The 25,149-nt window shown below is 44.4% G+C and overlaps 1 protein-coding gene across 8 annotated transcripts in view; it reads right to left on the reverse strand.

The window, feature by feature from the left end:
* REPS1 (RALBP1 associated Eps domain containing 1) overlaps positions 1-23,991 on the reverse strand; it is a 70,861-nt gene extending 46,870 nt beyond the window's left edge. For all 8 annotated transcript variants that reach the window (XR_010793775.1, XM_066615135.1, XM_066615156.1 and 5 more), the window contains exons 1-3: positions 23,556-23,991; positions 16,266-16,389; positions 11,555-11,748 (exon numbers count right to left, since the gene is read on the reverse strand). Coding sequence is in view for 7 of the 8 variants with exons in the window: in XM_066615135.1 (XP_066471232.1) it covers positions 11,555-11,748; positions 16,266-16,389; positions 23,556-23,708 (471 nt within the window). In the remaining variant the exon portion in view is untranslated. The remainder of the gene's footprint in view (positions 1-11,554; positions 11,749-16,265; positions 16,390-23,555) is intronic.
* Positions 23,992-25,149: the final 1,158 nt, after the last annotated feature.

Raw genomic sequence — 25,149 nt, forward strand, 5'->3', positions numbered from 1 at the left:
GCCACCAGATATGCTATCTACAATGAATAGTTGTTCGAGACAGTTCAACATTTTCATTGCAAATAACGGACAAAATGTTAAAAAGATCAAGAAAAAACAGACCGGATACTAGCATGAGCTATTTTACAAGGATACAGCTCTTTCCTTAAATGAAAATTAATATTCGAAGGAATATTACAAACTAATTTGACCACCATTCAGTATAAATTATGCATTATTACATATCACATTCTGTGAGAGCATAAGAGAATTCAAACATTAACGCAAGGAATTGGCCAAGCAGAATTGCTAGCTCTGGTTTGCAACACTAATACAGCAAGTATTTCATTGGCAAGTATTGAACTAATTCAGCAAGTCTTCACTTAAAATAGTTTCATTATAAGCATTTTTTTTTAACTGAAGGAAAAAATCAACTCTGGTGTATCCCTTCAGACACCAGGCGAATGTGTTCCAGTCCTGGCTCAGGTTCTTAGCAACTGTGCTAAAATAACTTTCACTAGCACCAGGCTTCATGTAACTTTTCCTCCTCCCTAATAAGAATTATTATTATAATTTGGTTACAGTGAACAGTGCTGGGAAGGTGTAATGGGGACAAGGAGTGGACAGCAATGTGGGTGGAGGTAGGTAGATAGGATCCTGGGAGAGGGCAGGATCAACAGTGGGGTCTCCAGTGTCATACTTTATTTTTTTATTTATATATTAGGGCAGTGGTTCTCACCCTTTTCAGCCTGGGACCCACTTCTGTGAATGACAATCTGTCTGGGACCCACTGGAAGTGATGTCATCAATCTGGAAGTGATATCATGGCAGGAAGTGACATCATCAAGCAGGAAGTGACATCACTGTGATATCAGAGTTGGAAGTTATTTCATCAGACAGGAAGTGACATCACTGTTCTTACCTAGGAACTCAAACTGTAAATTACAAGAGAAAGTATTCCAGCTCAGAAGCTTCTTCCAATTCTGTCCCCCGCCCCACTACCATTATACCATACCAGAAGTAAGCCCTTCTTAACTGCCCATTGTGTTAAGTTGGGAACATCGTTTAATGTAGCTTTGTGACATTCTCCAAAAGTTCTTAAATCTTCTTACTCACTCCCTGGAACTAGCCTGGGTCATAGTGCTTTGGAGACAAGGATGCCAGCAGGTGAAACAGTGTTTGGGCGGGCATAGGGCAATATGAAAGTCAGGGCTCCTGAGTTTGCAAAATTAATGACATGATTCTGTGCTCTGAAAAGGTCTGGTGTTTATATTTAAAAAGTAATTCTCCATTTCTGCTGAATATCTTAGTGCTTCCAGGAATAAATATGAAAGTTTAACAACTTGCATCTGTAAAACCACCACCAAGGAGTAGGAAGTTTTAAACATATGCCAGAACTGTCAGCTGGCAACAATAAAGCAAAACTGGTGAAAGACCATGGCAGAGCTGTAATTCTCTGAAGATTGAACCAGAGATACAAGCAAGGAGTTAGCCTTGTGGGCTTTGAAATCACTCAGCTGCCAGGACAGCCACCAACATTCCCATCATCAGTAATGCACCCCATTCACAAATTACCCTGAAGATTCCAAATCTTCTCTGCCATACACTGACTTTACTTTCAGTTAATTTCACATACAAACCTAAAGATAACCAAAATCATGGAACTAGACGGGACATAAGAGGTCATCTAGTCCACCCATTTGTAGCTTCTCAAACATATGCTCAGTGCTTACTTTCAGCCCATTTCACACACAACCCTGATGATCACCAAAATCATAGAATGACCTAAAAGGTCATCTAGTCCAACCCCGTCTCTAGCTTCTCAGACATATGTTCAGTGCAGAAGAGATGACCAAGGCACTTGGAGAGATGTATCATATCTGTTTTACTTTTAAGGGTGTGCATCAGAGAAGTGTGGGGCAGGGCCATGGAGCATCCCCCTCTTGGCTGGGAAGATAGGGATGCCCTACTGTTCTCCTCCCAGCTGCTAAAAGAAGCCAAACAGTGGGATAGCTATATTGGGAGCGCTCGCTTGTCCTGGCCTCTCCACACTCCCTCTCGCCAGGCTGAGCGCATGGCAGCAAAGTGTGGGCACTGAAGCCGCCACCCATGGTCCCCACTCCAGGGCGCTTTTCCACTTTCCCTCTCGCCCACCTAAGGTTAAAGGGAGCCAAACAGAGGGGTCCTGCATGCCCCCAAGAATGAGGGAGCACTCACCTGAAAATCTCCAAGCATGCTCTCCTCTCCTCTCCCCTCCTTTGAATGGGGCTGGGCAGTAACACACTCACAGCGGAAAAGTGGCATGCTGCCTGCCCTGCACATGTGCAAGCTGCTCTTTCTGTTTGTTTACTCTGTGCCTGGAAGCCTAAAATAGCTTCCCAAGGGTCTACTTGCCCTGTCTCAAAATGGCTCTGCCTGGGTCTACTTGCCCTGTCTCAAAATGCTGCCGCCTGGGTCTACTTGCCCTGTCTCAAAATGCTGCCGCCTGGGTCACTTTGCCCTTTTTCAAAATGGCGCCACCCAGGTCTGCCCTTTTAGAAAATGGCGCCGCCAACTTCATTTTGCCCTTTTTCAAGATGGCGACTGCCATCTTATCGTGACCCAACAGAAATTCAATTACGACCCATCAAGTGGGTCACTACCCACAGTTTGAGAACCTCTATATTAGGGTCACTGCACAAAAAGGTTGAAGATCACGGATTTAGTCTATGGTAAAACTGATTTTGTTATAAGTTGTTTTACTTAAAATTACAGTTTCTAAGAACCTATCAACAACTTAAGTGAGGACTTGCTGTATTCCTGAAGGCAACTGCTATCAAATCTTTCCACAATAGAAATGAATACACAGGCAATTCACTGAGTGAAGAGACTGAATGTAGAGGTACCTCCAAAGTACATGTCCTTATATCCTCATTAAATACTATATGGTGGTCTTGAATGGAGTCTTCTGATAAAGGCCATAGCAAGTGTGAATACAGTTATGACAAGATATTCCCCACTGTTGCACTGAGCTTCGCATGGCATGGCTCAACTATAGGAAGAATCCTATCCATTTCTCTAGTTCGAAGCTAGGGAGAAGGTTGGATTGAACACTTTGGCAGTGCGTAGGCATCCCAAGTACTTTGCTTGTCCAATGAAAAAGATCCAAGCTTGTGTTCTGGCAGTGGAGGTTGGCTATTTTAGCACTGAACCACAAAGATATCAAGCGTTTCACCCATCTAGCATCAAAACAAAGTCCTGTTCTCTTCCCAGCTTTAGAGCTAATGTTGAACAAAGGCCATTGCAAGACTGTCTACTGCTTTTCACCAACTGCAGTGACCACCCCAACCTACATGCCTTCTACAGCTGCCAGCTGATTGCTGGCGTGGGAGAGAAGATTGTCCCCAACCTTGTGCAGAAACTCAGTGTAAGGTCAGGGACTAGGACTGCCATCTTATGCTTACTTATCTGTGTGTAATTCCCACTGAATAGTTGGATTTACTCAATAAACATGTGTAAGATTGCATTGTAGAGGAAGGACAAGGTCCTGGTGACTTCACATTTCGCCTTGGCTACTAAGACCAGCCCATAGTAAGAAACACCTAAGCGCACACATGCTAGAGAGTCAGTCTGACTGAACGCAATGAAACATGCATTTAAGCAAACATGCTTAAAATAGTGCTGCACAACAGTCAATTTCTATTCAAAAGCAGATCTCCGAAAGTTACCCAGATAAGCTCTCTGTCCTGTTTCAAATAAATTTCTATCACAAAAATACAAGCAACAAAATATTCGATTCCGTCAGGAATATCTACTCCTTGAAAAGATGGGAGCAACTTTACAGAACAAATTTTTCTATGGTATCACACTCAAATGTTTTTAACAGCAGATAAATGATCTCTTTGTCGAATAAAATGCAACTATCATAATGTATTACCTGTAGAAGCACCTAAAATACACAACGTGCAGTAACCTTGAATTAAAATTCTATACAAGTTATAGAAATAGATGTCTGTGGTTTAAAATTCACATGATTTTGACGAGCGAAATAATCTCCAGAAAACTATAGACACACTGCACAATGAAAACTGAGAGTGGCAACATTTGCAAACCTGAAAGGCTTGCACAAGGTGTAATACAGAAGTGAGAGAAGTTCAAGAACTGAAATGAGAAAGGAAACTATTTAACGTGATCATGGCCTAATCCACATAATACAAGTGGAATTCAAATTTTCACAAAAACTGCAGAACTCTCAAATATTTACTAAAAACATTTAATCATTTCCTGTGAAACAACTTGCGCAACTGCTTCTGAATTGTACTGTTTCTCAAAGCTCCATTGTTATATCGGAGTGCAAAGTTATTCTGAGAATAATATTTCAAGATAGCAATACATTTCTGACTTCAAAATAATCCATTGGCTGTAAAAGTTTATTAAAACTAGTCTCATAAGTAGGTGCTACTCTAAAAAAGCTTAGAGTATATTTACAGAAGTTTCACTTTTGTGACTCCCACTTTTCATATTGTAAGACTTCATTTTTATTTTACCAATTAGAAATCTTTTTCATACTAACTCAGATAATTAATCTAAAAACAAAGTTTCTCAAAATATCATGAAATAGATAAAAATTAACATGAGAGCATATCTGACTCTATACCATGACCCTAAACTACATTTATTGAAGCAAGCTTTCAGATAACTTGCCTGGGATTCAGGCATCAAGCTTAGTTGATCAAAAAGAAGCCCAAAACCAATCTATTTTTCTCTATTCCCTAGTGTGTCAGAAAACATACAACTGAAGTATTGCAATGCCTATTACCTCAGCTGAGAAAGAAAGCATCTGCATGAGAACTTGTTGGGGTTAATGCTCAGGAATATATAAATCTCATTTGGTAATACTTCTTTGGTTATCACTGTGTTTTTCTGGACTCAATTCAAAGTGCTGGTTATTACTTTTTCAAGTCCTCAACAGCCTGGGATCCGTATACTTTAAAACTGTGTTCCTCAAACTGTGGGTCGGGACCCACTAGGTGGGTCACAAGCCAATTTCAGGTTTGTCCCCATTGCTTTCAATATTTTATTTTTAATCTATTAGACTAGATGCTACCATGGTATGTGACTGCATTTGGGGAAATGTTACAGACCTGTACATTTAACAAGCTACTACGTATATTCTTTTAACAATGATACTAAAGGGACTTACTCCTGGATAAGTGTGGGTAGGATTGCAGCCTAGGATTGTTAAACATTTTCCTGCTTGATGATGTCACTTCCGGTCATGATATCACTTCTGGTGGGTTCTGACAGATTCTCATGACAGTTTGGCACAATGAGAGGATGCGGGGACAAAGGAGCGAATAAGCAGCCCGTCCTGGGGCATTCCGTGTATAAATGCTTTTATGCGAATGCCCGAAGTCTAGGAGCAAAGGTGGGAGAACTGGAATGTCTGGTGACAAGGGAAAATATTGACATAGTGGGCATAACGGAAACCTGGTGGAATGCGGAGAATCAGTGGGATACCGCAATCCCAGGCTATAAACTCTACAGGAGGGACAGGCAGGGGCGTGTTGGAGGTGGGGTGGCCCTTTATGTTAAGGAAGGGATAGAATCCAGCAAAGTAGAGATTGAAGGTGGGTCCGACTCCACCGTAGAATCTCTGTGGGTTAAATTACCAGGCTTGAGCAGCGATGTAATACTGGGGGTGTGCTATCGTCCTCCAGACCAGAAATCTGATGGGGACCTTGAAATGAGGAAACAGATCAGGGAGGTGACAAGGAAGGACAGGGTTGTAATCATGGGGGACTTCAATTATCCTCATATTGACTGGGTCAATTTGTGTTCTGGTCACGATAAGGAAACCGGATTTCTTGACGTGCTAAATGACTGTGGCTTAGATCAGCTAGTCACGGAGCCCACCAGAGGACAGGTGACTCTGGATTTAATTTTGTGCGGTACGCAGGACCTGGTTAGAGATGTAAACGTTACTGAGCCATTGGGGAACAGTGATCATGCTGCGATCCGTTTTGACGTGCACGTTGGGGGAAGAATACCAGGCAAATCTCTAACAAAAACCCTTGACTTCCGACGGGCGGACTTCCCTCAAATGAGGAGGCTGGTTAGAAGGAGGTTGAAAGGGAGGGTAAAAAGAGTCCAGTCTCTCCAGAGTGCATGGAGGCTGCTTAAAACAACAGTAATAGAGGCCCAGCAGAGGTGTATACCGCAAAGAAAGAAGGGTTCCACTAAATCCAGGAGGGTGCCCTCATGGCTAACCAGCCAAGTTAGAGAGGCTGTGAAGGGCAAGGAAGCTTCCTTCCGTAAATGGAAGTCTTGCCCTAATGAAGAGAATAAAAAGGAACATAAACTGTGGCAAAAGAAATGTAAGAAGGTGATAGGGGAGGCCAAGCGAGACTATGAGGAACGCATGGCCAGCAACATTAAGGGGAATAATAAAAGCTTCTTCAAATATGTTAGAAGCAGGAAACCCGCCAGAGAAGCGGTTGGCCCTCTGGATGGTGAGGGAGGGAAAGGGGAGATAAAAGGAGACTTAGAGATGGCAGAGAAATTAAATGAGTTCTTTGCATCTGTCTTCACGGCAGAAGACCTCGGGCAGATACCGCTGCCCGAACGGCCCCTCCTAACCGAGGAGTTAAGTCAGATAGAGGTTAAAAGAGAAGATGTTTCAGACCTCATTGATAAATTAAAGATCAATAAGTCACCGGGCCCTGATGGCATACACCCAAGGGTTATTAAGGAATTGAAGAATGAAGTTGCAGATCTCTTGACTAAGGTATGCAACTTGTCCCTCAAAACGGCCACGGTGCCAGAAGATTGGAGGATAGCAAATGTCACGCCTATTTTTAAAAAGGGAAAGAGGGGGGACCCGGGAAACTATAGGCCGGTCAGCCTAACATCTATACCGGGTAAGATGGTGGAATGCCTCATCAAAGATAGGATCTCAAAACACATAGACGAACAGGCCTTGCTGAGGGAGAGTCAGCATGGCTTCTGTAAGGGTAAGTCTTGCCTCACAAACCTTATAGAATTCTTTGAAAAGGTCAACAGGCATGTGGATGCGGGAGAACCCGTGGACATTATATATCTGGACTTTCAGAAGGCGTTTGACACGGTCCCTCACCAAAGGCTACTGAAAAAACTCCACAGTCAGGGAATTAGAGGACAGGTCCTCTCGTGGATTGAGAACTGGTTGGAGGCCAGGAAGCAGAGAGTGGGTGTCAATGGGCAATTTTCACAATGGAGAGAGGTGAAAAGCGGTGTGCCCCAAGGATCTGTCCTGGGACCGGTGCTTTTCAACCTCTTCATAAATGACCTGGAGACAGGGTTGAGCAGTGAAGTGGCTAAGTTTGCAGATGACACCAAACTTTTCCGAGTGGTAAAGACCAGAAGTGATTGTGAGGAGCTCCAGAAGGATCTCTCCAGACTGGCAGAATGGGCAGCAAAATGGCAGATGCGCTTCAATGTCAGTAAGTGTAAAGTCATGCACATTGGGGCAAAAAATCAAAACTTTAGATATAGGCTGATGGGTTCTGAGCTGTCTGTGACAGATCAGGAGAGAGATCTTGGGGTGGTGGTGGACAGGTCGATGAAAGTGTCGACCCAATGTGCGGTGGCAGTGAAGAAGGCCAATTCTATGCTTGGGATCATTAGGAAGGGTATTGAGAACAAAACGGTTAGTATTATAATGCCATTGTACAAATCTATGGTAAGGCCACACCTGGAGTATTGTGTCCAGTTCTGGTCGCCGCATCTCAAAAAAGACATAGTGGAAATGGAAAAGGTGCAAAAGAGAGCGACTAAGATGATTACGGGGCTGGGGCACCTTCCTTATGAGGAAAGGCTACGGCGTTTGGGCCTCTTCAGCCTAGAAAAGAGACGCTTGAGGGGGGACATGATTGAGACATACAAAATTATGCAGGGGATGGACAGAGTGGATAGGGAGATGCTCTTTACACTCTCACATAATACCAGAACCAGGGGACATCCACTAAAATTGAGTGTTGGGCGGGTTAGGACAGACAAAAGAAAATATTTCTTTACTCAGCGCGTGGTCGGTCTGTGGAACTCCTTGCCACAGGATGTGGTGCTGGCATCTAGCCTAGACGCCTTTAAAAGGGGATTGGACGAGTTTCTGGAGGAAAAATCCATTATGGGGTACAAGCGATGATGTGTATGCGCAACCTCCTGATTTTAGGAATGGGTTAAGTCAGAATGCCAGATGTAGGGGAGAGCACCAGGATGAGGTCTCTTGTTACCTGGTGTGCTCCCTGGGGCATTTGGTGGGCCGCTGTGAGATACAGGAAGCTGGACTAGATGGGCCTATGGCCTGATCCAGTGGGGCTGTTCTTATGTTCTTATGTTCTTATGTTCATGCTAAAAAGTGGGGTCCCGGTGCTAAATGTGAGAACCGCTGCTTTAAAAAGCAACATATTCCACCCACCCACCCCCATTCAATGGTAGAGGCCCTGCTCCACGCTCCCTGTCTTTCTAAAGTCCATTTAGAGGGACACATGACTAGAACGTGATCCCCTTTTAAGATTTCAGCCCCCCAAGCTATGGAATTTCTTTCCTCTTGAGGCCTATTTACTCTTCCACTGCTTGGTCAAGGCTTTTTTTTCAGACAATTAAATGGAGCACTCCCACGTCCATATTGTTTAATCTTCCACTCTCAATTGGTTTTAGTCTAAGTTGGTCTGGTTTTTTGGTTTACTGTTCTCAGTTTTAGTATTCTGTGTTTTTTGTCTTTTTAAAAAAAATTGTTTATTTATTGATTGCATTTTTATTGTATTTCTGGGAATGCCATTTAAACTGCCTTAAAAGTCGAATGGACAGGCAAAACAGTGGAATAAAAGTCCCCAAACAAACACCAAAAGGTTAAACAGTTATCCAACAAAATGAGTTAAATATGATTATGCAGACCAGGGGTGCCCAAACCCTGGCCCTGGGGCCACGTGGCCCTCGAGGTCTTAAAATCCGGCCTTCAGGGAGCCCCCTGAGCCTCTGGCCCTCCAGAGACTTGCTGGAGTCTGCACTAGCCTGATGCAACTGCTCTCAGCCCTCAGCCAACTGTTCAACCTCTCACGTGAGCTGTGGGAGGAGGGCTCCCTCCACTGTCTGCTGTTTCACATCTGTGATGCAGCAGCTGCAGTAAAGGAAAGGCTGGACTTTTTTTGTGCAAGGCCTTTTACAGGCCTTAAACTATTGCAAGACCATCATTCATTCATATAAGTTCCATCTCCAATATATTCATTTATGTAAATTTATTCAAATTTGAAATGTAAATTAATTCTTTTTTTCCTGGCCCCCAACAGCATCAGAGAGATAATAATAATAATACATGTATTTATATACCACCTTTGTTGGTCGTCAGATTTCTCCTCAGACTTTATTCAAGGCGGTTTACAGAGATGATGTGGCCCTCCTGCCAAAAAGTTTGGGCACCTCTGATGTACACCAATGGTTCTCAAACTTTTAGCACCCACTTTTTAGAATGACAATCTGTCCAGTATCCCAGGTAATGATATCATTAACCAGGAAGTGCTTTCCTGAGAATGCAGCAAGCGCTGAAACTGCCTTTGGCAAGCTCTGAAATTGTGCCATTTTCCCTAGATAGGCAGGCTAAAATTAAATTAAAATGAATAATTAGAAATAGTTAAAATAAAACAAATAAGGGAAGATGGGGAAGCAAGCCCTGTTCCACCAAATGAATTCTCTTTGTAGCCTATCTGCAAAGACCTCAACACTCCCCCCCAAAAGACACTGTAAGATTTTCAGCCCTACCCAATGACCAGTTCAATTTAAGTTCTTCTATTTAAGCCAATTCAGTGTGATTTGGGACAAAATCAATTTTAAACCCAACATGTTTTTTTCTTTGGGATAGATTAAAAACCCAGAACAATAAGAGGAAATGAGACTCCAGTGGGGGGGGGGGAGGAATCTGTAAAAGACAACGACCCTTTCCAATCAAGTAATGGTTCCAAACTTATTATGGAACCCACTTTCTAAAACTACACTCCATCAGGTCCCACCTAGCTTTATAAGAGTGAAAAAAGCCTAATCAGCTCAAGTCTCTTTTTACTGTACTATGGTGGAGAAGCTGCATCTGGAGCACTTGTTGAGCTCCATGAGCATAGGATCAGGACCATTCTGGTAGCTTTGCACTCCTCTTTGCCCAACTTTCCATACAAACCAAAGCATGGTTGCTTACTCATACGTAAACACAAACATGTGGCTTAGTTTTGCTTTCCACATGGATCAAAATGTTCATCAGCTTGGAGGAAGGGTTTTCCTTCTTGAGTGTTTGTTGGGGGCTGCTTTCATTGGATCAGAACCATTCTGGTGGCATTTGATTCTTTCTCGACCTGTCCTTCGCAACAGGCCAAGACATATTCCTCGTAAGTACATGTGCGGTATCGCTCAGTTTCACTTACCATAGGGTTCAATGCATTTTGCTCATCTGCTTGTCAGTTGCAGCATTGCGACCCACCTATAATCAGGTTGCAACCCACAGTTTGAGAAACCCTGATGTAAACTCTTTAGTTTATCTTTGGTATTACAAGTATCCTAGTCAACCTTTGAACATGGACACACATTGTGTTAAGAAAAATCAATAGAAAAATTCTAAACTGATAAGCAAGACATCTAAAGAAGGTTGATTTGTAACTGAACTACAAGAAAGCAGCTTAGTGCAATTCCTACATGCATGCACAGATGTGTGTATACACACACATGCAAATACCTAGCTCAGCCATTTTCAACCCATGTGCCGTGGCACACTGGTATGCCGTGGGAGTTTGAGGGAGGGTCACTTACTAATAGGGCCGTTGGGGAATGTGAGCCTCCCACCAACAGCATGGTGTGCCTTGTCAATTGTCAAAAAACTGATTGTGTGCCTTGAAAATTTTAGTACCTTGTCAGTGTGCCGTGAGACAAAAGAAGTTGAAAACCACTGATCTAGCTCATAACTGAAATCAACGCATAGTGATTTTTATAAATTGAAAGACTGGCTTGAACTAAAAATACACAAAAATCAACTATAAATGTTCATTATAATATGGATTCGATTAATTTCAGGTTTCAAGGTGATTTCCAGCAGTCTTATTCCATTTGGTACAATTTTCTAGAATAATGTAAAGCATGTACAGGTTGGACCTCGCTATCCACAGGAGATACCTTCCTGGATCCCCCATGGACACTGAAACTCCTGGATAACAAAATTCTCAGGTGGGTCCTCCATATAGGACCTCCATATGCATCCAGAGGTATTCTGAGGTCCATAGAAGCTGCATGTGGCCTCCCTGGGCCTCAGAAAGCCACCCAGACATGACCAGAACAAGCTTCCAGTCATGTCTGGAAGGTCCTCTGTGGATCCTCCAGGTATGGGTTCGGAACCCACAGCAGGTCAAATTCATGGGTTCCCATTGTAATGACAAAGTCTAGAAGTGATAGGTAGAGGAAAGATGATGTGATCTAAAAACTGATATGCAGCGTTTCAGTAAATAAGTGATAATTTCTTTGTATCTTAACATTCTAGAACCACTGTATAAAAACAGAAAATAGTCTAGTCTTTTTATTTCATTACCTGTTGATCTGTTGATAGACGCTGCTGAACCACATCGTGGCTCACAGAACCTTTTTTAACTTGTATTCTGCCTGGTGGGGGAGGAATTGCACCTGAATAGGAGGATGGGTTATCAGCATCTGAATATAAGGATGAATGCCTCAATTCCTGTTCATTCTTTGGCATGACAAATCTGGGCAGAGGGAGGTCCTTGACTGTTAAAATAACACACAAGGTTATTAAAATTCTTATACATTACATAATGCTTCATCAACTAAAATGTGATTTTATTCAAAAGTGCTGTTAAAGACTCATATTTGTAGATTACGTTTTGATAGTAACTAAAATCAGTTACAACTGACAATATAGTTACATTATATTAACATTCAAGACATTTTAAGAATCAGATTTTGACTAAGCTTGACTTTTTTTAGCAATTAAAAATAAGAACCAGAATGTTAAGTATTGTTATAAGTAACATTTATTGTCATTTCCAAAACATGTTCATGAACTCACTTTTATTAGTATGGCTATAAATGTAACCTGGTACAAGAAGGTGGCTCAAAATAGAGTGAGCATTTTATGCAACCGTCAGGTTTAACATACAGAGTATCACAGGTTACTTTTTAACATTAGGTTAGTTCTAATAGTTGTGGAGAAACTTGTAAGTAAGAAGTCAAAGGAAAATTCAAACTTTACCTTCCACACTGCCAAACTGCCCTGCCATGTCAAAATACTTTTGAAAGCCACCAAGTTTCAAAAATGGTTTGCCATTTAGTCTGCAGAGCTTCTGTTTGAGATACACAAGCCCAAATAACTTTTGGGATATACTAAACCGTTTTTTGGTTATGGTAAGTAGCCACAGTCTGGGAATTGTGTGGCTGTGCAGCTTTAATGGAAGCCTTGCACAGCTGAAAACAGATGCCACACAGCATGAGAGAGGCAGCGACTCCATTTACCAACAGCCACTTGGCCGGGTTGAACTATGCAAATGGCAGAATTGAGCTCTCTGCCAGTCAGCTCGGCAATGATGTCATCTGTGAGCTTTCCAGATAGACAGCGACAACTACGTTGGCCACTATAGGGCTCCATGCATTAGAAAACAAGTTCGAAGGAATGTTGGCCACAACCTGTGCTTCCAGACACTAACCAATCTCTGAAAATTTCAAAGCGTACCAACTTGTATGATGTAATACAAGTGGAAAAAATGGAACACTTACCTGTGAATATCCTGGTCTTGGAAGAGGAAAGGGGTTCATTCTGGACTGTGTGGGGATGCCCCTCCCTCTTCAAGAGACCGGGCTGGACTGCTGACATTGTCTCCTCTCTTGGTGGGGCATCCTGTCCTGTCCCAGTCTGGAACTGAACAGCAAACACCAGGATTCCCCAGAATGGAACACCGCGACCTCCTAGCTACACACGGCAAAAGGTCAAAGCCCGCTGCCAACACCCTGGCCAGCATGCCAGCAGAAAAAAACAGATGATTCCAGCATTAGGATAGGAGGGAGGGGACCTGGCCTCAGGATGCCCTAGCTACCAACCCCCAACCAACAGAGAAGCCACTGAGGGAACACAATAGAGGGATCTCGCCGAGGAGGTGGTGGGCAGAATGAACCCCTTCCTCTTCCAAGAACAGGATATTCACAGGTAAGAATCTAGAAACTATCATCGCGAACACGTCCGGATGGAGATGCCACTCGGTCTCGCTGATTGACTGACGGCTGAGCCAATCTGCCGTGATGTTTTCTGCTCCCGCTAGATGTTCCGCTCACAGGGAGGCTAGGTTGCTCTCTGCCCACTGGAGGCCTCCCGCATGAGTTGCGCGGACCTGGTGTCTCCCTGCCTGATCACGTAGGCTTTTGCTGTCGTGTTGTAAGTTCTTACCAACACATTGGTCCCCTGTATGTTGCTTTGGAACTGCTGCAGTCCCAGGCAGATTGCCCATAGTTCCAGCCAGTTGATGCTGTGCTGGGATTTCCTGGGGTCCCAGAATCCCTGTGCAAGTTTTTTCTGTAGGTGGGCCCCCCACCCCAGGAGGCTGCCGTCTGTGGATACAATCGTCCTGGTCGGTATCTCCAGACAGACCCCCTGTGATAATCTCCTTGGGGTCAGCCACCACTGTAGGCCGTTCCTTAGTTGTTGCGTCACAGGAATGGGGCAATGTACTCTTTTCCACCAAATGGAGGAAGGGAAAGAGAGCCAACTGGAGGGGATGGGTATGAAACTGGGTCCAGACCACTACATCTTGGCAGGAAACCATGAGGCCCTGCAGGGTGGCAAGTTGCATAAAGTCTGCCTCCTTCTTCCCCACAATGTCCCTTAGGAGGGTCTCAAGAGCTCTCTGTCCCTCCTGGGACAGCGAGATGCCGTAGGTCGAGGTATCGACCCACAGCTCCAGGTGCTCTATCTGCTGTTGAGGTAACATCGAGCTCTTTTTCTCGTTTATCACGAAGCCATGACAGCGGAGGCAGTCCATGGTGACATGTAGGTCCCTCAGCGCCTGATTTTTGGACCAGGATTTCACCAGGACACTGTCGAGGTAGAGAGGGAGGAGGTAAGGGAGCTTGGTGATCTTTCCCTCTTCCCTGACTTCTTTCCCTTCCTCACTGTTCTTTTAATGAAGGAAGGCAGCTCCTTTTTAAGCATCCCCCCATGGCTTCCCTGACCCGGGCAAAGATATCCTGGGGGGTGGGGGAGATGGTTTGACCCCTTTTGTTGGTAGGACCAGAGTTGGAGATGCCCCCTTCTGAAGGGCCACAATCCTCCCCCTCACTGAATCCGACTTTTGCCATGGATGGGGCACCTGCACGCACCTGTGCCTCCATCCCCTTAAGGTGGCTGAGCAGGATGGTGCTGCTCCCATGCACCTGGGTTGCTGCTCCTCCACCTGTTGCTTGCCCTTGCCTTGTCCTGGTCCCTTCCCTCTCACTGCCATAGGCCAGAGAGGGGAAGGTGTGCCTCCGGGGTCCGCGACCGCACCGAAGGCGCTCCACACCTGCCGCCCGCACAACTCTCTCTCTCTCTCTCACCACCACCCCGGGGCTTGCAGCCACACCAGGAGAGGCAGAGAGGCAGTGTGCATGGGTGCGCAGCTGGCCTCTCTTCTGTGCATGACCAGGGCCTGCGCGGTGGGAAGGAGCTCCGGGGCTAACTCCACGCCACAGCAAGGAAGGGGAGTAGGCATCTCGGGCGCAGTCTCCCCTTCCTCCTGAGGGTGGGGAGGAGCGTCCGGAGCGTGTGGGAGGCGTCCGGAGCGTGTGGGAGGAGAACCTCTGGGATGAGGCCTGTGGCCACTCCGGAGGATGGCAGGTGGGGGGAAGAGAAAGAGGGAGAGAAAAAGGGAAAAGAGAGGCTGCTCTTGCGGTGGCATGCTTGGAAGAAGCGCTGACTCGTAGGGTCGCTTACCCCCCTGCCTGCTCCCAAAGGGGCTGGTGCTCTCCACGCTGGCCTCTGGAGCTGCCACCCACGAGCTGGGCCCATGCTGTAGCTCGCAAAAAAACCCCTGACGCTGCCCACAAAGCGGGCCCAATCACTGACAGAGGAGCTGGGTCGGGAAGTGCAGGAGAGAGGAAAAAAGGAGGGGAAAGAGGCCAGGGAGAGAAACCCTGGAGAAGAAAGGAGAGAGTTGGAAGCAACACTGAGCTCTACAGAGCCAGCAAAAAACCCGACCTGCCCCTTAGCGAGCCAGGACCGGACTGGGACAGGACGCCCCACCAAGAGAGGAGACAACATCAGCAGTCCAGCCCTGTCTCGTGCAGAGGGAGGGGCATCCCCACACAGACCATAATTAACCCCTTCCTCTTCCAGAGAAATCCCCATTTCTCTTACTTTAGGATAGACCCAAGGAGTGTACAAGTCCTACCAGCCATTACCACCTCATTCTTGCCTGGGTTTGGTTGTAGAGGGGTGGGGGGGACGACAACTTTTAACGTATACTACAACAATATAAATCATAACATCTTCTAAGTATAAATAATCTCCATAACCTAAATTTGGACACTACTTAATATTTTTATGCTGCTCTTCAAATAAGTTTGCAAAACAGCTTACTTAACAAAATAAATGAAAAAATGATTTCCTGTCCCAAAACAACTCACAGTGTAAACAAGAGATGCAAAAAACACTACCCAGAGAATATAGTGAAACCTTACTAATTAACTGATTTATTGTGGCATTCACTTTCATTAGAGCCCATCCAAGAGGCACAAAGTGCATTGGAAGAGATGCTATGCAGGGGTGAAGAGGGACAGTTGCTCTTCTTCTGCTAACTATAATAGAACCATTACTTAGGAGGTGGCTCTTAACACAGTTAGTAAGGACTAAGCTTAAGCTTCTCATCTGTATCCAATTCTCCCACTACAATCAGACACTAAGCAAATACAAATTGTGGGATAGGGACTTTCCCTTGTACACTGAAGTAGTAGCAATCCCAAAGCTACTGGGGTTTGCTACTTGCTATTGTAAAGAAAATAAGTTTTATACATACCCATTTTCATATAAAATACAGCACAAAGACACCCTCAAAAGTTATACAGCAGAATGGCATTGTAGTCTGTGCCACTTCAAAACTCATGCTTCAGAGCAGAAAGAACTACACTTGAAAAATCACTAAAGCAAGTCACATAAGAAAAAGGCAGAAATGTTAGGTATGTGTTGTAGGTAGGCACAGGATTATTAACCACACTTTAATAATCCAGCCAATTATATTTCAAGATCAGTTTCAAAGGCTAACCTGAATTTAAACTTTCCATACGTAGTGGGAGCCCAGACTGAGCCACTGCAACAAGTTTCAAAGCAATGTAGAATTGGCTTCTTCCAAAGTACCCAAGTCTTGTCGCACCACATAGTTCAGTGATCTGGAGAAAGACAAAAATTAACATGAGATGACACTTATGACTGGAGCTTATCGGTTCTATCAAAAGCAAAAAGCAGTTTCAACATCTGATTCAATGCAGCAGCAATATGACACTTGGTCATTTGACAATGGCTGCACGTTGTAATCAAGTCATTCTGCATTTATGGGTACACTTTTACCACCAATTATTATCCTGCTTGTAGACAGTCTGTATGTAGTACTGTACAGCACATTCGTGTCTGTGTATGAGAGAGATGACAATTCTAAATGGGCACTCCAGTACCCACTGTTTCAAAAACAAACATCTAACACAAACATAAAAATAGGATTTCAGATCCTATTGCAAAACAAAAATTTCCATCACATATGAGCAAACTGAATTCATAATTCACTGTACTTTATATGCACTTGACTGTTAGCACAGCAGTAACCCACATCAGATTACTTCTTGCATCTCACCCAACAACTATGCTAGCAAATTGTTCAAGCATTTTCCATCTAGTTATTCCATATGTGTTCTGACTAACTACAGTTCATGATGGAAAAATTTGTCCCAATATCATACACCAATGCAGCAATTTATCTTTACTTTCACTTGTCTCAATACTACTAGAAAAATCAAGTGTTTCGACATTGGAATTCATGAGCTGCCATGTTGAAATTCTGATCTGATGCACTTTGGGACAGTATGGTACACTCAAATTATAATCTTTCTCACAGATAGATATACATCAGTATGCAGAGATAAAAAGGGATATTTTTAGCATTTCATTTCAAAACTCACATCTTGCAAAATCATCAGGTGCAACACTGGTGACTGAAATCAATCATCAGTAAAGTATGACCTGGGAACCAAGAAGTGATTCTGTCTTCAAAGTGCAATGAACAGATGTATCACAGGCTCTCTAACCACAGAATATCACAAGGATCCTATAGATCCTACAACCATAATGGCAGGTTTGAGGAATGACTACTTGTACTATATTTGTTACTGACTTTGTCTTGTTCTAACACAAAACTCTGCAATGACTTATATCAATGCTATGAACAGTATCCAAAAGAAAAAATAGGTAGGAAATGATTTCACTGATCACATGAGTCTCCCAGCAGCTTATATGCATTACTTTTTCCCAATATTCATAAATGGAAAACTGCACCACTTGAAAACAGTGATTCGCTCTACATAAACATTAAATATTTGTTAGAGATTTCAGTACAGACAATAGACACAGTGAATATGGTCATCATTTGTATGACATTGACTGTACCAATTCAGTTGCATGACCAAAAATGAAGTGAAACACAGCAAAAGTTTGAAAGGATTTAATGCATTGCCTGCAATACACAGAAGTTATGGCAATGATACAAGACTTAAGGCAATAAGCTACTAGGCAGCCAAAATCTTTCACCTTCTTCATCTTTGTAGGCAGAAAAAATACACGTTAACATTGCTGCTGCTCAATAATGTGAATATATTCATTTTCTTCAAATTTTTAAAAAATACAATTTAGAATGAAGAGATAGCAATACATTAGTTGGAAACAAATCAATCGCAAGCAAACTCCATGTGCCACTTCTGTACAACTCAAATTTCCAATCCAATGAATAGCACCTAAAGACAGACAATCTAGCATTTTAAAAAGTCACTTGCTGGACCAGATGTACTCAGGTTCCACCTCTCTATCAAGTTGCGTAGTTTTTAAAAAAAAAAATACTGACAAAGATAAGCTCATTCTAGACAGAATAATATAAGGCAGAACCAGCATGTGAGGAAATACTAAGTGTCTGCTTTTGAAAACCTGCTTTTTATATATCTTACCATAATCACTTCAGAACATCAGAAATAACAAGCTGTAAGCCACTAACTCTTGCAACTCTGGGCACATGCTCAGCTTCTTAACCCCAGCCCTGAGCAGCAGCTTCCTTGGAAGTGGGCTATCCCTGACTAGACATATGCCAATGAATTTCTTTCTGCTATCTGGCTCCTATTTTGCATTATTCCTATACTTTGCAGCCTCATTCCTGTTATGGGATATAGCCCTGGACATATTTCATGGACAATTCTCCTGCTCTTTACTACTATCTAGCCCTAACTTTGCATCATTTCCCTGCAAGTATGGGCTCTATCGTAGACTGCAATATGATAATGTGTCTTGATTTCTATTTTTATTGATAATTGATTTTAGCTTTCTTTGGAGCTGGAACTAAACAAGGAAGCTTGATTCAAGAAGATAAAAACACTTGAATGGACAAGGACTCCATTCCTTGTCCTGTGGACAAGACTTTAATCTTGTGGTAAAAGAACATGAGGGAAAGAGCTTGTTCAGGACCAATGTTCAAGAACAACTAGAGAACTGTGTAAGACAAAAGTGATTGGTCACATTAATCAGGACATAGTGACCCTGAGTGTGAGGATCTAAGCAGGTCTTGTACCTGCTAAAATCTGGAAACTATTAGTTTAAACTATTAATCAGATTAAGCTATTAATCAGATGGTCTGCATAACACAGACCAAATCACAAAGAGACTGAAGCAAAACATCTACTACAGATTAACACAATTGCTGATGCAATCCTATTGCTGGGCAAAGTGATCATCCTGAGACATTCTTTTCTAAGAGACAAAGCACCTTACCAACTCTTTCATACTTCTAAAGTCCACTCCACAAGTACTTTTACACCCTTCCCCCAACAGACGTAGCAGAAATGCACACCAGGTGCTCTGTTTTTTGTTGCTCTCTAGTTTTTCTGTTTTCTCAATCTTATTGGGGTCTTAAAAGGTTTTGAGTTGCCCTTATGGTCCACAAGGGGATGAAAGGCCAGGAAACAAATATGTTAATACAGTGTTTCTCAAACCGTGAGTTGGGACCCATTAGGTCCCATTAGGGACCCAACACAAGCCAATTTCAGGTGGGCCCCTATTCATTTCAATATTTTATTTTTAATATATTAGACTTGATGCTGCCATGGTATGTGACTGCATTTGGGGAAATGTTACAGACCTATACTTTTAACAATCTACTATGTATATCTTTTTAACAATGAGAGTCAATGGGACTTACTCCTGGATAAATGTAGGAAGGATTGCAGCCTAGGATTGTTAAGAAATTTCCACTTCCATCACTTCCAGTGGGTCATGACAGATTCTCATTCTAAAAAGTGGGTCCCTAGTGCTAAATGTGAGAACAACTGTGTTAATAAATACAAACTGTGAAAATCACAGAATTGCAATCTGAGGTAGTTACACAGCACTGTGCATACAGTGATTTCCATGTGTGTGTTCAAATGGCATAATGCCTATCTACACAGATGCACATGGGTAAACATGTTTAAACACTGTGTGACCCAGCTTGAAATGGCAGGCAATAGCAGCAAGTACAAACAAGCTAATTCTTTGATGGAGAAATTTCAACTAAAGAGAGTACTATTCCACTTAGGTTTTCTTAACACCAAAGATAGCTATCATCTCCAAACACTGAGAAACTTAAGTTTACAATTAACAGCAAATAAAATCAATAGCTGGTATTAACTAGAAAAGTATATACTGCTAGTTTCCAAAATACAGAGCAACATATATTTTCACCCCCAACATAACTTTTACTGAAAAACAGATCACACACTCATTTTAAGCTTCCTAACTCAATACTTTTTAAATGAACAGTAAACACAGCAAATGTAACAATTTTGTACTCAAACAACATTTGTTGCGCATCACATACAACAGAAACTGAAATTTGACTCTTAACAGTTGTGTTCATAGACAAACAGGCTGAGGTGCCAGGGAATTTATCTTTTAGATGGATTCCAATTGTGTCAAACTTCAAGGCCATTTCCATATTATACAAGGTACAGTGCAACTAACATGGTAGTCTTGGCCCAATTCCTCTGTACAAGTTTTTTCAGCAGTAGCTTAGTAACACGCAGTGAAGACTTACAATACATTAAGACAATGTAACAATGCTTAAATTTCCACCCACACTCATCTACTTCATGTTGCTAGAATTTCTTTTCTCTCATGCAAACCCTACCACTCCATACTAACTTTTGTTGATTAATATTATGTTTATAACAACTTTATAAAGTACCTGAACATATGTGTTACAAACTATTAACTTAGTACTTTTAGAAAACAGTTGATTCCTGACAGATTATATTGCTGGGATCCAATATTTGCATAAACCAAGTCACATATTTCTATGACTGCTCATTTACAAACCTGATTATCCCTATGGTTTCTTGCTAAAGTACTACTCCAAAACGCTACAGTGGCTTGTGATCCTATACACACTTACCTGAAAGTCCCAGTGACACAATAGGCCTTACTTCTGAGTAAAGGGGCATAGGATTATAGCATTGGATTGCTAAAGGAAGAGATCATAGCTTAGTGGCAGAGCACATGCTTTGCATGCAGAAGGTCCCAAAATCAACCCTGACATCTCCAGACAGAGTAGAGAAAAATTTCCACCTGAAACTAGTGTCACCAGTATTTATGCAGTACAAGGCAGTTCTTTATGTCCTAGGCAAGGAGCCATGTTTATCTGTCTTTTAGTGCAGCATAAGTCATGTCACTTTCATGGTTGTCTAGAAAGCCCCATTTCAGACACTACCAGATCATATTTAAGGTAGTGTTACTGAAATAAGTAACGTGGTTCCTCAACTGCAGAACCCTATCTAAAGGGGAACTCAATCGCTGCACTAAAATTAGCTTCTCACTACAGCAGTTAATCATCTTCTCTCATCCTTTCCGAGAAATTGTAACCTACAGTTCAGAGTGCTGGTGCAACAATGAAACCGATAGCAATATTTGTAATAGAAGCAACCTATTAGTGAAAATAGGGAAGAAAACAAACTTCAGGCCAGAGTGAATGATCAGACCTGTATCTCTTCCTAAGTTTTATAAGGAAAAACTTCACGTATAGGCTGATGGGTTCTGAGCTGTCTGTGACAGATCAGGAGAGAGATCTTGGGGTGGTGGTGGACAGGTCGATGAAAGTGTTGACCCAATGTGCGGCGGCAGAGAAGAAGGCCAAGTCTATGCTTGGGATCATTAGAAAAGGTATTGAGAACAAAACAGCTAACATTATAATGCCGTTGTACAAATCAATGGTAAGGCCACACCTGGAGTATTTCATCCAGTTCTGGTTGCCACACCTCAAAAAGAATATAGTGGAAATTGAAAAGGTGCAAAAGAGAGCAACTAAGATGATTATTGGGCTGTGGCACCTTCCTGGGGCACCTTCCTTATGAGGAAAGGCTACGGCATTTGGGCCTCTTCAGTCTAGAAAGGAGACGCCTGAGGGGGGACATGATTGAGACATACAAAATTATGCATGGGAAGGATAAAGTGGATAGAGAGATGCTCTTTACACTCTCACATAACACCAGAACCAGGGGACAGCCACTAAAATTGAGTGCTGGGAGAGTTAGGACAGACAAAAGAAAATATTTCTTTACTCGGCATGTGGTTGGTCTGTGGAACTCTTTGCCACAGGATGTGGTGATGGCATCTGGCCTGGATGCCTTTGAAAGGGGATTGGATTCTGGAGGAAAAATCCATTATGGGTTACAAGCCATGATGTGTATGTGCAACCTCCTGATTTTAGAAATGGGTTGTGTCAGAATGCCAGATGCAAGGGAGGGCACCAGAATGAGGTATCTTGTTATCAGGTGTGCTCCTTGGGGCATTTGGTGGGCCGCTGTGAGATACAGGAAGCTGGACTAGATGGGCCTATGGCCTGATCCAGTGGGGCTGTTCTTATGTTCTTATAAATAAGGGCATTTCCTATGTGATGATCAAACTACAGCAGTGGTTTTCAACTGGACCCTATCTGGCCCCATCACTGCCCACTTACCACCCTCATAATGCCTTCCCAGCACTGTTCACTGTAACCAAACAATTATTAGAGAGAAAAGACAGTTGCCATGAAGCCTGGCATTAGTGAAAGCTATTTTAGCACAATTGCAAAGAACACTGAGAAGGGCTAGGACACAATTTCCTGGGACCTGTTGGTATACACCAGATGCCTCCCCCTTTACCTGGTGATGCTTTAGTCCAGTGGTCTGCAACCTTTTTCATTCCTATAAGTTGCTGCAACACCACAGCTGAGGCTTCACAACCTCACTGGAGTCCTGACCCCAAGGTTGAAGAACACTGATCTACAGAACCTCTACATTTCTTGGTAGATAGAAGTGGGTTTAAATAAAACAGTCAATACATTTCTTCACTAGTTACCAACTGGTATTAGTCTTTTCTCTCGCTGCTGAACAAAAAAAGCTAAAAAAGAAGAGAAAAATGTTGTGTGGGCTTCTCGAACCAGAACATTCACAGGGAAACATGGTGGGAGTGAACACATGTACCAGGATCGGAGGGCACCTGCACACTTACCTGAAAGTCCCAGTGACGCAAGAAGCCTTACTTCTGAATAAACAGGCATAGGATGACAGCTTAACTAAAGAGAAAGACCATGGCTTAGTCACTTTCCCTCACTGGCCTGTTCTGTGGGGATGACCGTCACTCCGCACTCAGCCAGGACATCTCAGGAGGAGCAACTCTGAGGGGTGGAGTGTGTGTGTGTACGTTCTGTGTTGTCTGTTTTTGTGGGTGCGTGTCTGTATGTTTTTGTGTGTATGTTCTGTGTGCCTATGTTTTTGTGGGTTTTTCTGTGTATGCCCATGCACATTTGCATGTCTGTATGTTCTGTGTGTTTTCGTGTGAGTGCGCGTGCATGTTTTTGTGTGTCTGTGTGTGTGCATGTTCTGTGTGTCTGTTCTGTTCGTCTGTTTTTCTGTGTATGTTCTGTGTGGGTGTGCGCGCATATTTTTGTGTGTCACTGTGTGTGCATGTTCCGTGTGTCTGTTCTGTGCGTCTGTTTTTGTATGTTCTATGTGAGTGTGTGCGCATATTTTTGTGTGTCTGTGTATGCATGTTGTGTGTCTGTTCTATGCGTCCATGTTTTTGTGCGTGTGTCTGTTCTGCGTGTCTATGTTTTTGTGTGTGTGCATTTTGTGTATGTTCTGTGTGGGTTTGTGTGTCTGTGTGTGTGCATGTTCTGTGTGTCTGTTCTGTGCGTCTATGTTTTGTGTGTGTGTGTGTTTCTGTGTGCATTCTGTGTGCCTGTGCGGAGACGAGGCTCGAGAGGAGCGCGCACTGACACCCCCGCCTGCCTTACCTGCATGACCACCTCGCTGGGGAGCTGCGCGGCGCGGAAGAGCTCGAGGACGCGCCCGTTAGAGGCCACTTTCTTGGTGCTCTCGGTGTCGCAGTAAGAGAAGAGGTCGCAGTAGCAGCGCTGCTCCGCCTCGCTCAGCGTCAGACCCTCCATCTTACGCCGACCTGGCCCGCCCGGCCCCGCCGGGAGTCGATTCTGCGGCTGGCTGGCTGGCTGGCTGGCGCGAGGGCGGCAGCTGGGAGAAAGCGGGCCGGGCTCGAGCAGGGGGGGGGGGGGAGAAGGACGCGCGCGCCGCCTTAGCTGTTGCTGGTGGATCTCGCGGAGCCTGCTCGCCTCCCTCCCTTCCTGAAGGAGTTGCCTGGGGGAGGAGGGGGACGGTTGGGAAGGCAGAGGAAGCGTGAGGCCAGGAGAAGGGGGCGCGGCCGCGCGCGCGCGCTCGCTCGCGTCCGGAAGAGGAGTGTGTGCGTGAGTGCGGGAGGGGGAGGGTTCCTAATAAAGTTTCTCTCCCCCGCTCGGTGTGGCCACGCCCACTCCCGCTCCCGGCAGCCACCGCGCGTCAACACTAAAGCTATTCGATTGGGGTTCGTCCGATTCTGTTCCCGGAGAGAGGCAAGTCGAGCTCAAGACCCGGATGTGAAGTTGGGCGTGATGTCAGGATTGGACGGGTGGTTTCCGCATACAGCTCGCGGGCTCCCCTGCCGGCCTGGGTGTCTGCTGCAGCGAGCAGGCAGCAGGAGGAGAGAGAAGCTCCTTCTCCAAACGCAGCCAAACTCTGCTTTCGAACGCCTCCCCCCGCCCCCGCCTGCAGTCTTGAGAGTTCTGGGCAGCAGAGCGAAGCTTGTGAATGGAAGCAACGCAGGCTCGTGCGGTGGTGGGTGGGGAGGCAGGTGCGGCAGATGAGGCAGAGCCTCCCCACCGGAGTGCTTCGGAAAGCGCCACCGCTGTATGAGGCACCCAAGCACCACAACCCATTCGCAGAGTGGAGGGAGGGCGCGCAGAGCGCACGGGTTGTGGGTGCTTGGGTGCCTCACACAGTGGCAGCACTTTTCGAAGGACTCTGGTGGGGAGGCTCTGCCTCACCTGCCTCCCCACCCATTGCACGGCCCTGAAGCAACACACCCCTGGCCTTGCTCAACAGTGACCCAGAGTCCCTCACTGTTGGCTCTAAGAACAGAAGAAGAGCCCTGCTGGATCAGGCCCAGGGTCCATCTAGTCCGGCTTCCTGTATCTCACAGCAGCCCACCAGGGAGCACACAGGACAACATGATACCTGCATCTCACTGCCACTCCTATGCATCCGGCATTCTATTCAGGGATGTGCAGTGGGTGGGGAGGCAGGGGAGGCAGAGCCCCACTGGAGTCCTTCAAAAAGCAGCACTGCTGCCTTGTGAGCTGCTCAAGCACTCTGAACCCATGCACGGAACACATGGGTTGAGAGTGCTTGAGCACCTCACATGGCGGTGGCACTGCTTTTCAAAGGACTCCAGTGGGGCTCTGCCTCACCTGCCTCCCCAGCCACTGCACGTCCCTGATTCTTTACACTCACACACCCCCATCAAAGACACCAGAGTACAGATTGGGTTTAACTTGGGCC

The sequence above is a fragment of the Tiliqua scincoides genome, chromosome 1 (assembly GCF_035046505.1).
Source record: "Tiliqua scincoides isolate rTilSci1 chromosome 1, rTilSci1.hap2, whole genome shotgun sequence".
Classification (NCBI taxonomy): domain Eukaryota; kingdom Metazoa; phylum Chordata; class Lepidosauria; order Squamata; family Scincidae; genus Tiliqua; species Tiliqua scincoides.